General features: G+C 30.6%; 3 protein-coding genes across 5 annotated transcripts; 1 reads left to right on the forward strand and 2 right to left on the reverse strand.

Annotated features, from left to right (window-relative positions):
* Window positions 1-3,398: 3,398 nt before the first annotated feature.
* LOC124530215 (39S ribosomal protein L55, mitochondrial) lies at window positions 3,399-4,454 on the reverse strand. The gene is made up of 2 exons (XM_047104261.1): window positions 4,110-4,454; window positions 3,399-3,613 (listed from the first exon to the last, which is right to left on the reverse strand). The coding sequence occupies exons 1-2, from the start codon at window positions 4,302-4,304 to the stop codon at window positions 3,470-3,472; spliced, it is 339 nt and encodes a 112-aa protein (XP_046960217.1). The 5' UTR covers window positions 4,305-4,454; the 3' UTR covers window positions 3,399-3,469.
* Window positions 4,455-5,016: 562 nt separating this feature from the next.
* Window positions 5,017-13,016, forward strand: LOC124530213 (choline transporter-like 1). Of its 3 annotated transcripts, none has more exons than XM_047104258.1 (12): window positions 5,017-5,596; window positions 5,689-6,226; window positions 6,322-6,494; window positions 6,627-6,686; window positions 6,763-6,930; window positions 7,006-7,132; window positions 7,228-7,375; window positions 8,410-8,550; window positions 8,772-8,934; window positions 9,981-10,202; window positions 11,471-11,648; window positions 12,742-13,016. In XM_047104258.1, exons 1-11 carry the CDS (start codon window positions 5,492-5,494, stop codon window positions 11,612-11,614), a joined length of 1,989 nt encoding a protein of 662 aa, XP_046960214.1. In that variant the 5' UTR covers window positions 5,017-5,491; the 3' UTR covers window positions 11,615-11,648; window positions 12,742-13,016. The 3 variants fall into 3 exon arrangements, with proteins under 3 accessions (XP_046960214.1, XP_046960216.1, XP_046960215.1); XM_047104260.1 differs by having other exon boundaries at window positions 7,240-7,375; XM_047104259.1 differs by having other exon boundaries at window positions 5,018-5,596; window positions 11,471-11,607.
* Window positions 13,017-13,961: 945 nt separating this feature from the next.
* LOC124530590 (ribosome biogenesis protein BRX1 homolog) lies at window positions 13,962-15,841 on the reverse strand. The gene is made up of 5 exons (XM_047104820.1): window positions 15,611-15,841; window positions 15,245-15,521; window positions 14,821-15,104; window positions 14,301-14,538; window positions 13,962-14,191 (listed from the first exon to the last, which is right to left on the reverse strand). Exons 1-5 carry the CDS (start codon window positions 15,731-15,733, stop codon window positions 13,995-13,997), a joined length of 1,119 nt encoding a protein of 372 aa, XP_046960776.1. The 5' UTR covers window positions 15,734-15,841; the 3' UTR covers window positions 13,962-13,994.
* Window positions 15,842-15,996: the final 155 nt, after the last annotated feature.

Here is a 15,996-nt window from a genome sequence, read left to right on the forward strand (position 1 = left end):
TGGTATTGTATGTCCCTATGGTATTTAGTAACTGTATTAATATGACTCAATATCTTTTATTCCTTTCTTCATCTAATTTGTTATAATAATATTTTTGTATAATTTAATAATTTAAATTTTAATTAATAATTTTTTTTTAACAAAAAATAGATCTCAATTTAATAAGCTTTAATTTTTATGCTTAATATTGTTACATTCTTGTTAAATTTTACATTCAATTGTGTTTTTTTACAATTTATTATGAACAAACTTTATACAAAAAAAACCTAAGGCCAATATTTTTATTATTCTGACTGCCTCATTTACAAAAAAAATTGCAAATATGAATTATACAATTAACTTAAAAAATATGATCTTAACTCTGTTAAACTGATTTCATGATGGAATTAGGATCTGGGTATAAAGATTCTTCTCAAGTTAAAAGACAAACTTAAGTTTTAGATCATTGATTTTGTTTTAACAAATTGAAAATAAAACAAATACATAATAAAATGATTGTATGGTTTTGGAACCACACATCATTTAGAATTGATAGTTTTATGGAGACCAGCTAGTTTGTGAGCATCACATTTAGGTAATGAGAACGACTTGTCTGTTTGAACGCTTTATTAATACTGACTCAATTATAACAATGCTTACATTTATATTTGCTTAGGAATGTGAAACATACAATGAAATTATGTTAATTTATGAGTGAACCCATACAATGATGTTTATTTTAATTTAAATTTTATTCTATGGTACCTCTAAGGGTTAAATCCTGGGGATGTCTGTGTGTGTCCCGCATATATTGTTCTATGTAATCACCTTCACAACCTACACATAATCCACACCTAAAAATTAATTGTTCATTCACTCTCGATAGCACTTGTGAGTTTGACTTAATCTGGTCGAAAGCCCAAGTGATTTTCTCCACTAACATTTCACGGCTTGTGATTTCACGTCCACTATACACCAATGTTTTGACGTGTCCCCATAAATAAAAATCTAATGGCGTGATATCCGGCGAGTGGCGACCTAGCGGGCCAGGCACGAGGTCCGCCGCGCCCAATACATCGACCAGGAAAATTGTTGTTTAAAAAATTCCTGACTTCGCGAGCATTATGCGCTGGCGCTCCGTCATGTTGATAATACATAACACGTAAATCAGCGAGGGGTATATCTTCCTCTAAATCTGGTAGTGTTTCAGTGAGAAAGCGCAGGTATGTTTCTCCATTGAGTCGCTCCAAAAACACAGGGCCTAGTAAACTGGAATTTACAATTCCTGCCCACAGATTGACGCTAAATCGGTGTTGAAAATGATGAGGTCTAGTTTCGTGTGGATTTTCATGGCACCACAAATGCTCATTGCGAGAATTGAACAAACCGACTCTGCCAAATGTTGCTTCGTCAGTCCATAAAATAGTTGGCCTCTCGATTAGCACCCAGTTACAAAAAGCAACTCGCGCGGGTTAATCGGGTTCGTTTAATTCTTGGACGCGAAGAAGGTGAAGAGGATATTTCCCTTCATTGTGTACAACACTCCATGCGAAGTATTGCGATACATTAAACCGCCGGGCTGCATCGTTGGTGCTCGCTGCTGGATTGGCTTCGAAGAACTCCAGGATGTCTTCTTCCTCTCAAACTGTGCGCCTTGGCGGACGACCACTATCTCTTAAAGGAGAACGGAATTGGCCGTAATCGCGTAATCGCTGTGTAGCAGCTAGCATTGTCACGTGGCTTGGAGTAGGCACATTTGGAAATTTAATCGCATATTGACGACATGCTTCTGAAACGTTGTCATCGCATTTCGCAAAAATGCGAACCATTTCAGTATATTCGATATTGGAATATGGCATAGTGAACTTATTAACTGAAATCAACGGACTGAAAACTGAAATTAGCAATAAGAACACGTTGCGCGGGCACATCAAAGCGTAAGACTGCGACGGCGCATCAAAGCGTTAATTATAGTAAAATTATTAATTCGAGTCAGTAAAATGACATTTCCAGTGTTGCAGGTTTTTAATCTCAAATAAATAGTGATGTGATAGAATCACGACTATAATTTTGGGAATTTCGACTAAAGCACTATTACTAATTCCAGTCAGTAAAATAACAAGTGCAACTGTCACTGATACTGTTCGGCAATCAATAGACATAGTCATGCTTTATTTTATTAAGTATCAAAGCGTTTTTTTTATTATAAATATTTAATACATATTGTATTAAATAATACGATTTTAGAAATATGGACCTTACCAGCGTATTAAAATTTCTCACTACAATATTATTACAAAGCTGACTCGAATTAAAAATCGTACTATAGGTTAAGTCAAGCGTGTTAACTCCGCTCATTTTGTAGGTGGAGCTAAAATCAGACTATTTTTTAACTGTTTTTTTTTTTCATTGCCGTATAGAGTTTTTAACATAAGAGAAATCAATTTTAATATTTTTAATTTTGTATGAAAGTAAAAATTAATGAGTTATGAAAAGTCATAAATCAAAAGTTGTTGTTTATGATGTTCTCAATCTAGCCCTGCGAGGTTGTTACTGTTTTACAAATAACCCTGTATATACCTTTATTTGAATAAGGGTTAAGCGCCGGTGCCGCTGCGGAAAAAGCTGAAGCCAAAAAAAGAACTAAATATTCGTGTATATCTAATTACTTTTTTGTTCCATTTGCTGTCGAAACGTTTGGCCCTTGGAGTAGTGGTGCTAAAAGCTTCATCAAAAATATAACACCTCGCCTCATTGTCTCTACTGGTGACAGGAGGACTGGTTCGTTTTTTGCCCAGAGGATCGTAATTGCGATTCGACGTCCTAATTGGGACGTTTGCTTTTAGTCGTTTTCATCATAATTATGCCAGTAATACGTTATAATATATCATAATTATGTAGTAATACGTTTTGCGTAATTAAAACATCTAGTTATCCCTTTTACTTATTGTTTTTTTTCAAGCTATCCTTTTTACTTGTAACGAAATGTAAAATAAACAATCCCCGGCGCGGCACACTTTTTTCTGTTGTTCAGTATGGCTATAACATATCTGTTTATTAGAATATCATTGTGATTTAGTAAATTAGTGGTAGTGTTTAATTAGAGTGTTAAAACTCTTATTAAAAATAGGAAAAATATAAACACAAGAAGACAAAATCAAATAATAATAACAAAAAAAAAATAGTAATAAAAATAATATTTGTAAAACAAACATTATTTTTTATTTTACTATGGTATATTTGTATAAAGGATCTGTTATTTTTTACTCTTGCCTCGCAGTGGCAATGTTATTAAATTTAAAGCATTCCTGATATTCAAACTTAAATTAAAAGTTAACATAAAGCAAAGTATATGCATATATTTACTTAGTTTTGTACTATTATAATAAATATATATATATTTGGAGTAATAAACTGTATCAAATACTGTTGTATATTTTTTAATTCTACAAATACATTAACTAACATATTAATAACTAATAATAATATACTATTTTTTCATATATTTTAAATATTTCTTCGCATTGAAGTTATCCTCAACTGAATCAGTAATTTTCACTTTTCTTCTTGGTTTTCTCTTTTCTAACCTAGCTTTTCGCTCTTCTTCAGGTAATGTACTTAAATCTAAAGGTAACTGAAAAAATAATATATGTAATGAAATTTGTTTAACAATATTAAACAATTTCATAAATTTAAGAAATATTAAATAAGAAAAAGGTAGACCTAATCCGACAGATCTAATACATATTTATGTACAAGTTTGTCTTTCAATCAAATCCATGCAAGCAGCTTTTGTGTATAAACAAAGTAGCAAACTAAGGTTATTTAAAACTCCAATGTTTTTATGTCAACATAACCATTCAAGATCATTTAAAGAGCAATTAATTTTCATATGCAAATGTCCAAATGTTAATAATTATATATTATAATATAATAATGCAACAACTCTATGAGAGATAAAATGTTGTTATCAACTGCATTTCTAAAGTAGAAAATTATGAATTAAAAATATAGAGGGTCTATGAGTTGGATAATATCTAACAGAATTGAACAAAGTACCATTTGTATTCATTACCAGTTTGAATAATATTGAATTGTAATTTATTTATAATAATATTAGAACTTTTTACCTTTATTATTTGTCTTGGTTCGTGATATCTAATATTGATTGAAGCTCCATTTGGTAGCACAACTTTCGTAGGATACATTCTTGTATAAATTTCTCTGTGAATTTTGGTTATACTAGATACATTGCAATTTAATCTTCGTATGCTACACAAATTGAATACAGAAGGACTAAGGTATAATATATTTTTTAAATTCATTATGTGTCTATGTTCTATTTTAAAGGAATATATGGATTTAGGTTTATAAATTTTATAATTAAAATTACAAGTCTGAAGCGAAGACAGTAATATCACGTCAAGTTAAATTGTCATTTGTCAATTTTTGACCTGCTTGTGTCATACCAACACAGAATTAAAAGAAAAGAAAGCCATAAAAAAAGAAGGGACACTTCTGTAATTGGAAAAGTGTTATGTCTAGATGGCTTTCATAATATATGAAATAAAGGTTACATAAATTGCATACATAACTTGGTTTCAAGCTAAGAAGAATTAATGTATAAAGTGCGATCTCTTTCTGAGCCTTGTGGAATTAGTCGTGACATTATCACGTAAGAGACGGGAAAGGGGTCGGGCTCGGGCCCGTGTATGGAACGTTACACGACTGTGTTAACACGCTGGCCCCATCTTATATCTGGGAAATAATGTTAAGAGTAGGTGCCGCTGAGGAAAAAGCTAAAGCAAAAAAAAATCCAAATGTTCGTCTCTCAAATTAAATGACTTTTTTGTCCCATTTGCTTTCGGAACACTTGGCCCTTAGAGTAGTGGAGCCAAAGGTTCATTAAAAGTATAACACCTCGCCGTATTATTAGTACAAGAAGGCTGGTTCGTTTTTGACCCAGAGGATAGGTTAGCGATTCAACGGGGAAATGCTGCTAGCATTCTTGCCACCATTCTCCGCGGTCATGATTTATACAGTATTTTTTTGAATGCTTATTTGTATATATTTAAGGACTCAATGTTAATAATTCTTATGTTATTAAATATTGTTTGCACCTTTACATGTAACAATATCAGCACTATTTCAAAATAGAGACTTAAGAAACTGTAATTTTTATCCACAAATACTTCTTATTATCTCTACAACCCAAAGTTATTTTTTAGAAAAAAGAATTCTGCATATGTTGAAGTAGTAGTTATTTGAAGTATGTAAAACATAATTATTTATCTATGGTCTACTACTTGTTATGGTAAACTTTAGTAAATTGTTTATGTTTTCATTTTGTTTGGCTTTGCTTGCAATTTTGGTAGGATTGTAGGCGTGGGTACTGGGTGTTTCTGTTTAGTAATTCAGTTTAAGTTATTGTGAATTATATCGTTGTGTGTGTTATAGCATTGCAAAATATGAAAATCGTATATATGTGAAACAGATATAAGAAAATAAAAAAATGGGCTGCACCCAAAGTGAAATTTCACCTCAAAATGAAACTCCTCGTAAAGGTTGTACCGATATATTATGGGTTGTAATTTACGTTATTTTCTGGATATTGATGGTATGTTATATTCCAATTATTAACTTTCTATTCTCCTCTATATTTCTCGTCATAAAGAAAATATATCTTATGTTATTAATTTTTTATTTCAGATAATTATAGCCTCTATATCATTTGTGTATGGGAATCCACAAAGATTAATAAATGGCTATGATTCATTTGGTAATACTTGTGGCGTCAAAACTAACAAAAAGCTTATTGATTATCCATTAGCTGGTATTAGTACTGCTGACAAAAGATATCTTTTTTTTTTAAATATAAAAGATATCCGTAAATCTCTCAAGATATGTGTGAAACAATGCCCAAATAGGAAGATGGAATCTTTTAAAGATATTCAAAATTTTTACAAGGAGACTGGTTCTAATCTCTGCAGTCATGACATAAACCTTGATAATACAACAAGTGCAAATGAATTGGATAATAGTTTAAAATGGCTGTGCCCTACTTTGCCTGTATACGACTCTTTTCCACTACTTAATAGGTGTTTTCCGAAATCGGCGAAAGATTTAGGAAAAAAGGTATTCGCAGATTTCTATGACTTGCTTAACAGTTGGGATACTATTGAGCAGATGCTATCTGACCTTTATTCCTCTTGGATGGAAATGATCATTTGTGTTATAGTTGCATTTAGTAAGTAATAGCCTATTATAATGTTGTTTGTTAATAAAGTAAATATGGTATAATATTTAGTTTTGTTATCATTTTAATGAGTATATTTTTTTTAGTTTGTTCGTTAGTAATGGTGTCTATTTTACACTTACTGGCCTCTTTGGTATCATGGATTTTTATGATCATAGTTTCAATTGCTAGTGTTGCTGGTACAGCTCTGTTATGGTATACATATCATGAATTAAGAACAAAACAAAAAGATTTTTCTGATACCACCATGTTTCTAGCTGTGAGTATGATAAATCTACATAAATGTGAAATATTTTTTTTAAGCTTTAATTTCATTTTGTATATATCTTTACTTGTAAATAGCATCATATGGCTTATTAGTTATTATTTTAATTATAAAAATTAATTTTAGGAGTCCCTCAAAAATGAAAAGGCCTTCCTGTGGTACGCAATCATAGCTACAATAATAACAGTAAGTATTATCTTTAGTTAAAAACACATACATAACATTATTAAAGCTTACTTTAAATTAACTTTGTTTATTTCAGGTAATACTCTTGCTGTTAGTCTGGGTTATGCGGTCAAGAGTATCGTTTTTGGCGGCATTATTTAAAGAAACAGCTCATTGTCTAGGATCAATTCCCGCATTATTCTTGCAGCCAATTATCACATTTTTCTTCCTAATATTATTTTTTACATTTTGGTCTCTTGTTGTGGTGAGATATAATATATCATAATTTGTTTGTAATAATTGCTTGTATTTAAATTATATATAATGATTGTGGTTTCAGGTTAGCTTAGCAACAGCTAATTATCCCGGAATAAATAATTTCCCTATAAATGGTACACTGTCAACAGCAAATGTACAAAATGCTGCTGTTCAAACACAAAATATGAACAAGAGCGCTAATTGGAAGAGTAAGTTAAAGAAAAATACTTAGTGTAGTTGTAATTACTATTGAAACATGTTATAATGTCTGTGTCCATACTCTACTACTAATGTTATCTCATAGGTTATATTCTAGATGACATACAGTTTGATCCAATGTGGGTAAAGAGCATGTGGTGGATGTGTCTGATTTGCCTCGTTTGGGGAAGTGAGTTTATACTTGGTTGCCAGCAGATGACAATTGCAGGTGCTGTTTCACATTGGTACTTTAGGTAATATATAATCTTTTAAATGTTTGTTCCTACTTTAAAGTATTGTGTGGTATTTATTAAAAAATTACGTGATGACAGTATCTTATATATTAATAGCATTAGCTGATTTTTATCCCAGTGATTAAAGGCAAAAATTGGCTATGGATTCATTTTAAAGCTCCAGTCGTACATGTGCAAAAAATTAAATATAATTCTTGAGTTTAGTAAATTGTTACTATTTAACAAAGACGTAGTAGGGTAGAGAGCGATACTACGGCTGTATAAGAAAAGAAATAGAAAAAGGTAAAAAATTTAATAAAGTAAATTATTTTCGACAAAGTCCGATTAAAAATTAAATTATTTTTAACTAGGTTACTTAGGTATCATCATTTTCGCTCCAAATGTAGATGAGTGAAATGCAGTTTATTTTTTATTTCAATAAAAAAAAGAACAGTTTAAGTTCTGAAATTTCTAAAAAATGTTTTGAATATACGCTAAGTTTCGTGGAAGACGCACTAGCATATTCTTATGCACTCAAAATCGTATGATGTGTTATGTGAATATATAGTGAAAGTTTATTAATTTTAAGACATCAAAAAATGCTACTGGCCGAAATAATTACACTTTTTTTAGGTGTGACTGAAAAAAAAACATTATAAATGAATTAATTACTGTCGCTAATTGCTAGTCTAGTGAATAACATTCGTGATGAAATTCAATTACAACGAGTTTAAATTATCATGACCCAAATAATTATCATGGCCGTCAAAAATATGAATTTAATTCATATCACTGGCGGCTTCTAGATTTAGTGACTAGCTTAAGCCAACGTCCTCTGTTCAGAAACTTATGGAGTTGGCAGTGTTCGTAATAATACTGCCAACTCCTTCATATTGATCATGCCTGGGATGTAAAAGCATATAAAAACCAATTCCCTTAGGCCTAAGCGTTTTAGGTCGTGTCGCTTTAGTCGTTCATATTTTTAATAAAAAAATTGCATCAATGAGTTTGCATATTTACTTCTTCGTTTTCTAAACAAAAATGTTTTCTTTCAGAGGCCCAAATGCTCATCCATCGCCAGTGTTATATTCGATTGGAAAACTTCTAAAGTATCACTTGGGTTCAGTAGCTAAGGGATCATTCTTAATAACACTTTTCAAAGTACCTCGACTGATTCTAACTTTTTTACATGCTAAGTAAGTGTAATTTCCGTTAATGTTCGATAACAAATTGCCTAGTTTCCGCTTTTATGTAACAAAATAAAAAAAATGTCATAGAATTAAAAAATAACGTACTACAAATTATGAAAGTCAATAAACAGTCTATGTACCCAAAAATAGAGAAAGTAAAAAGACAACTTATTGCTTTAATTTTTTATGCCATTGACTCTATTAACCTCAACAATTTTTTTTTATAGATTATCGGCAAGAGCTGAAAAGGGTTCAGACTGCGCCAAATGCGGCTTGAAATGTTGTATTTGCTGTTTTTATTGCTTGGAAAAGTTTATACGATATCTAAACCACAATGCATATACTATTATTACCATCGAACGGTGCAATTTTTGTAAAGCTGCGGCAAAGGTAATATATTCGATAAATACATAAATAAAACCCCCTTAAAGCTACTGCTCCGCCCGGTAAATTTTAGCGAGATGATATGTAGTATATAACTTTTCTTAATAATAAATCTTATAGAGATTAAAGATTTTTCAAAACATCAGCTTTATTTAAAATCTTTCAGATAAATACAACATGCTTTTACAGAGTTTTGTTTTATCCTCATTTACAACACTGTGATTCAGTTTTATAAATAGCAAATAATAATACTTACACAATGTAGGTTGGTAGTATGTAATCCTCTATTAGGTAATCTCTGTAAATGGAAATGTGGTCACGGTGACTGTTATATGAATCAGCATTACAGTTCAAGTATATCTTTCTAAGAACAATGCAGGCTTGTTGGATATAAGATTGTTGGTTGATAATTTATAATATAAATAATATTGCAATAATATTACATTCCATTTCCTACACATTTTTTTTTATTTTTAGTAACACTAATTATAGTAGTGCCATTGTTGTATTGTATTACACAGCCAAGGATTGTATTAATATAATAAGTTTTGGATAGAAATATTTCATTGTTTAAATTTTTTTAACAGCAACAACAGCCTGTAAATTCCCACTGCTGGGCTAAAGGCCTCCTTTCCCTTTGAGGAGAAGGTTTGGAACATATTCCACCACGCTGTTCCAATGCGGGTTGGTGGAATACACATGTGGCAGAATTTCTATGAAATTTGTCGCATCCGTTTATAATAATAATAACATTTTGTTCAGTTGTTAAAAAAAAACTTTTTTGGTTTACCTATCCATCAAAGTGAAGGTTCTATAAGTAGTCGTGTAAAATGTGAATGGGTAAATTTTAAAATAAAACGAGCTATAACGGATTTGAATCGCGTAAATTAATTATTTTTAACATCCCGACGCTGTAAAATGCTCGAAACGTCGGGATGTTTTAAAATAATTAATATACGCGATTCAAATCCGTTATAGCTAGTTTTATTTCAATGTGTAATCGGGTAAATTTTAATTAGTACTTTTATAATGTGAGCAAAATATAATTCCAGGCTTTTAGCACTATAGTGAACAACGCGTTACAAGTGGCGACAATCAACAGCGTGGGAGACTTCATCCTGTTCTTGGGCAAGTGCATCGTCACCGCGGTCACCGGTATCATCGGCCTACTGTTGTTAAAGCGGAACACGGATTTACATTTCTACGCAGTTCCTACCCTCGTCATATGCATATACTCGTTTTTCATCGCGCACTGTATACTTTCTTTATATGAGGTACGTAAAAGTAAAAGAAAAATTTAAAAGTTAAATAACAGTCTTTAGCCATCCTACTATTGGGTAAAGGCAGGAATCCTCTTTTAAAGAGAAGATTTGGAGTTTAGTCCAATTCGGGTTGATGGTCGGTTGGTCGATAAACGTATGATGTTTTCTTAAAACTAAACCTAAGGTTTGTTTTTCTTTGTAATTCGCGATTAGTATGTAATTTTTTCCATAACATTTACATTGAATAGTTTCATGAATACATCTTAAAACGTTGAATAATAATAAAGCTAAATATGGCTTTATTATTTATTATTAATAAAGAAAGTAGATGTAATGCGTAAGAGCAGTATGCTATCAAAACAATGATAGCAGATAAAACGTAGCTTGGTAGCCAATGCGCCAACTGAGGTATATTTTGTTGGGCAATCGAAATCGTAACTATTAGAAATGGTTGCCTTTGAATTTGTTCCCAATTCAATGGCAAAACATTCATAGAAGCAGATTATTATCCACGCAACCCTAATAAATAGTATAATGGTAACAATATATTAATGTTTATATATCAATATTATATGACATGCAAATATAATACTTATGAAAATTTTGCTATTATAATGTTAAAAAAAATATAAGAGAAGGGCCACTGCAAGTTTTACATTTGATACAATGTTGTTTTTTAATAATAATTACGAATTAAAGTAACTTGAAAAGGAACGTATTTCAAAACACTTAGCGTTCAGTGACGTCACTCCTGTTACGACTACTTATTTGAGGTTATAGTTGTAAAAAAGACATTATAACGAAAATTAATTGCGTATTTCGAATAAAAATGGAAGTTGGGTTTGTAAAAGCAGACTCCAGGTTCCACTTTTCAGCATGAAACCAATTTTTTCTCAGTTTTGTGTCATAAGGTACACTCAAAAACCATAAACTTTGTTGATGTAGATGAACACATTGGCACAAAACATACATCAATACGGCATTTTTCGGAGTATCGAATAGTCCGTTTTAAATTTTTACAAAAAAAAAGTATCTCAAAAATTGAGAAAAAATACATAACTATCAAAGTCAGTGATGACAAGTACGATCAATGGGCCACTGACAGACAGGAGTGACGTCTTACGAAATATAAATCCGTTTAAAATGAAAATTTTAAACCGCATTTTTTGCAGCAAATTAAGAGTATTTTGGATTCTTAATATACTTATGGTCTATCTTATATGGAGTTCTTTAAAATAGACACAAAAAATAAAAATGTCGCACCTTCCCTATTGCAACAGATGGTAGTGGACTGCCTGTTTCTCTGTGTGTGCGAGGATCGCAACATGAACAGCGCGGACGGGCGATGGAAGAACTCGCGCCTCGCAGAGCTGGGAACCGTCCGCGACAGAGCCGAGACACAGGACTTGCAAGAGAAGTACTGATTCTTGCTAGTGCATGCACCTGGCTTGTATTGTGGTAAGGGATGCTTTCGGCTTCGTAAAATTCATCAGTTTTAATCGTTATAGGTGATTGGGCTATCAAACCCTGCTCTTAAGGCGGGTCTAGATATGTGTAATATGTTTCGTGAAATGTAAGAATACGTGCGAATTCAGCGTGTGGACTCGACATTACACATTAACGCTCACACTGATTTTGCTTTGATCAAAAGTATTAAAAAAACTTCGTAATTCGGACTCTACAGACAAACTAAACACAGGATTTGTTTTGAGATCACGTGCCCTCAAAACTTCATTTCAAGATACATGTTACACGAATCTGGCATTTAATAATTTGAGGTTATAAGTTTAAATAAGATGAGAGACACTGTGTCCAAACTGCAAGGTCTAGACTAGAGTTTGTAGGAATCTGTTAATGTATGCATGGATGCATGTTAAGAGAACTAGAAAAACCAAGGTTCCTTCTATCTCATTATTTGGAATAATGGTTTTTTCAATGAATAGTAAATGTTATGTTTTAACTGGTGACTTACCATTTATGTATGTAGACTAAGCAAAATAACTTACAAAATTGAATAAATAGCTAATAGTAATTTTTTTACATGGGATAGCTTGCTTCTTGGTTTGTGGTACTTTGTATTATGTACTTTTATAATTTAATAGCGTATAATATATATGTGCATTATAATATGCAAAGTAGTGTGACTTTCTGTAGAGCAGTGTGGTATCAAAACAGGGAATGGCATATTGTTGTCTTACTTGTATGTCGCTAACTTAGGTAGTTATACCCAATCAATAACAGTTGAATTGAACTAGAAACAGTTGAATTTAGTTGTTACTTGCCAATATTGGTAAATAGCAACCAAAATTCTAGGAAAGATTTTACATTAACAAATGCTATTAATGTTTAAATTCAATTCCTATTTTGAAAATGACATATGTATTAATAATCAGAAAAATAATACAAGTAATGGTTAGTGGATATCTATTATTTATTGAATGAATCATTTATAATTTTTGTTGATAAGATAGGTGGCAGGAATTTTATATTTGTCTAAAACTTATGTTTCTAACAGTTTTTAATACTTACCCAAATTTACATTTTGTTTCAGATAATCGCGTTCGTTATATGAAGCATTCAAATTTCCTAAATTGCATTAACAGATTTGAATTATTCTCACGGTATTATTTAGGTGCAGTCGCACCTTTTTTTATACTTTTTTAAATAATATTTATTATAACTAATAAGTGTTCTAGGATCTAAGGTAATGTTTGTACTAGAATAGGAATCAATATTTGAATATTTATTACTACAATTTAATGTTGCTAAATATTCAATTGACATAATCTCAAAAATTGTGATTTTACTTTTTAAATGTGCTATTATTAAAAAAAAATATATTTAATCTGAAAAGAGTACAATTTATGAAGTAATGAATAATGAGTAGAGAAGTAATTTTGCATTTAGAGATTATCAAATGCCATTCCATTATTTATTACATTAACTTACTCATTGCACAAGTATGCATATCTTATATATTTCTAGGACACCAAATTTGGTGCTGTGTATCCTATTGTGGCTTATAGTTTCATAAGTATAATAGTATGTTAAATGAATACATATAGTTTATCAAAATCATGAATTCTCTAAACTCAGGGATTTGATTTTTAATTCATTTATTATTTGGATTATGAAAAAACTTTGATTGGAATCTCATTAATAATAAGGAATATCAGTAACAGTTTTTTACTAAATCATGTTTGTATGACAAAAATGCAATGCTGTCCCCTTCTAAGTAAACTAAGCATAATCAATATATTTTAAAACTGTGTTTTGTAAGTTTTAAATTTTTTATTAATTTTAATCGTAACGGGCAGTTTTTGCCATAGAATGTAACTTTACATATTTTTTTGAGCTCATATTTTTTAGATTTAGGTTAGATTATATATTTTTATAGAACTGTTTTCTATTCTTTTTGACATTTTTAATATAAGAGTATTATGAATTTGTTTTACCTTGTTACAAAAATCTCAAATCAATTATTTAGCCATCTTAATATAAATTATATTTAACCTGAAATTGTTACATAGTTTTCCTCTAATTCTACCTCACAAAATCACTTCCATTATTTACAAAGAGAAGTTTATTTGGAGTTTATATGTTTAAACTTGCTTCTAATAATTTGTCCTAAAGTACATAAATTAAAAAAAGTGTTCTCTATGACAATATTTAAGTGATTGTAGAATGTTTTTCTGCTTTTTTTGATCTTTTGTCAAACTTTTATTTAACTTGGAAATGTTTAAATATGCTTGGTATAAATAAAAACAAGTGTGAAATTATTAATATGATTTTTGTTGTCTCAAATCATTTTTTTATAACCTTTTTCTTGATGAACTTTTTTCTTTTCTTTATTTGATCCGATATTGCCTTACTCTTTGCCTTAAGTTGCTTACGCCTTATAGTTTTATCAGGCCTGCTTATCCTCATACTAAAAGCTGGCTTACTTTGTGTTTCATTTTCACTCTCATCACCTGTTGAGTCAATTTCTTGTTTAATTTGCTCTGAAAATAAAATTTTTGTTTTTATTTATATGAAAATCTATATAGTTTTAAATAATCAATAAATAAGTGTAAGTAAATATTAGTCAAAAAAATTAATCAGATGATATACCTTCCATAAGAGCATCTTCAGCTTTCTTAATGGGATCACCCTTAAAGAAATCGGCACCTTCTATATCAGGATAACCGGTTTCTGGTCTAGTAGCTTCATTCATTACTTTCTTCTCAATTCTTCTTTCATATTTGTTAGCAGCCTTTCTATTATATGCTTGCCTAAGCTTAGCAGGACTTACATACTTAGCATTTTCCCATAAAGTAGCACCTCCAAATGATCCCGAAAATATTTTTACCTGGTTGATAGATAAATTTTTTGTCAATAATTACTTATTAATGTAGCTACATAGATTTGTTTTTTAAACTATTATATATTATGACACCTTATAAATATACTTTTGTGAGTGTCTAAACAATACTAAGTTTTCTTTTCAATGTCAAAAGAAAACATAGTATTGAACAACTATAATTATGTATAATGTTAATGGTAATGACACACAGTGACAAAACAAATTAAAGAAACAGCTGATAAACTATTTTTATATGAAAGGCAAATATGAAATGGATAAAGTACTTACTGGGTTTAACACAAAGCGTGGACCTATTTCAGCTAGAGCTCCATCTTCAGACAAAATTTGGTAATTCCTAAACCAAATTCTATTGTCCAAAATCATGAATGTATATACATGATCAAAGAATGGTTGACTTTTAGGGTGATGTTTTGGAACTCCAAATATTTGAATGAGTAGTTCTTTCAAGAGACTATAATGAGGATCTTTAGTGAACTGCGGATCAAACGATAAGAGAGGCCTAGAACCTTTCAGACAGTTACCAGTCATCTTTAACTCACCCATTGTGTAAACTAAAAAAAATGTTAGATTAGTAATTAAGTGTAAACCAAGATATCAATTTATTTAAGCATTTATTTTAAATTTTACTAATTTCAAATTGAAGAAGTATAAATATACAATTTATTCAAACGAAATATAAAAATATACTTACTATTTTCGACTAAAAACTTAGCACTGGGTCCATTCGGTATATTAGAAAGCCATAGATACAAGTCTCTCATTTTTCTACCTTCGAATAGGATACATTTATTGCAGTTTTTCATTTCACTGATTTCGTTCACGACGTACAAATTTTTACTTCTTTCCATTTTAGACTCACTTTTATGATGTGGCATTATTTTTTTTAAATCCTCCATCAAATGCCGATGGCGATGGTTTATACCGCGTGCGGCAAAAACGAGTACCCTTTGTCTGTTGATCCATTTTATCTATAAAACGTAGATTTCAAGATATTGACTATACATAGCAGTAGAGCAAGGAAATAAAACACTTATTTTAAATACATAAAAAGTATTACCTGTTTAGGTGTAGGATCATCAGACATACGAACAGGCGGTAATATTACTTCATTTTCTTCCTTATTATTTTCCTTTACTTGCTTATCTTGTTTCTTAGTTTTCTTCGCTTTAACTTTCACCATTTTTAATAATTTAGTGCGTATTTAATTACTATGCAATTCGTATAACCACGTGTTTACGACATAAACAATTAAAATATAAATTTGACAACGAACGAATGAGAAATGACATTTCATAATCAGTGTTTCCACCATAAAAAAAATATACATATATCGCTGACATGAAAAGAGGTGCTATTTAATTTTTAATCTTTTGCTAAAAGACTAATAAATAAAATAGTTTTTCTGAGCTAGTAGATGCATTTAAATATAATTTGGATCATAAT

This window comes from Vanessa cardui, chromosome 6, assembly GCF_905220365.1.
Source record: "Vanessa cardui chromosome 6, ilVanCard2.1, whole genome shotgun sequence".
Taxonomy (NCBI): Eukaryota; Metazoa; Arthropoda; class Insecta; order Lepidoptera; family Nymphalidae; genus Vanessa; species Vanessa cardui.

What these genes read in the sequence shown, in the direction of transcription:
- LOC124530215 (XM_047104261.1), bottom strand. Translation starts at nt 4,304, where the DNA reads ATGAATTTAAAAAATATATTATACCTTAGTCCTTCTGTATTCAATTTG. An exon ending in AACCAAGACAAATAATAAAG is followed by an intron (nt 3,614 to 4,109) that starts GTAAAAAGTTCT and finishes TTATTTTTTCAG; the next exon opens with TTACCTTTAGATTTAAGTAC.
- LOC124530213 (XM_047104258.1), top strand. Translation starts at nt 5,492, where the DNA reads ATGGGCTGCACCCAAAGTGAAATTTCACCTCAAAATGAAACTCCTCGT. An exon ending in TTATTTTCTGGATATTGATG is followed by an intron (nt 5,597 to 5,688) that starts GTATGTTATATT and finishes TTTTTATTTCAG; the next exon opens with ATAATTATAGCCTCTATATC. An exon ending in TTGTGTTATAGTTGCATTTA is followed by an intron (nt 6,227 to 6,321) that starts GTAAGTAATAGC and finishes TATTTTTTTTAG; the next exon opens with TTTGTTCGTTAGTAATGGTG.
- LOC124530590 (XM_047104820.1), bottom strand. Translation starts at nt 15,733, where the DNA reads ATGGTGAAAGTTAAAGCGAAGAAAACTAAGAAACAAGATAAGCAAGTA. An exon ending in ATGATCCTACACCTAAACAG is followed by an intron (nt 15,522 to 15,610) that starts GTAATACTTTTT and finishes TACGTTTTATAG; the next exon opens with ATAAAATGGATCAACAGACA. An exon ending in CACGCTTTGTGTTAAACCCA is followed by an intron (nt 14,539 to 14,820) that starts GTAAGTACTTTA and finishes TCTATCAACCAG; the next exon opens with GTAAAAATATTTTCGGGATC.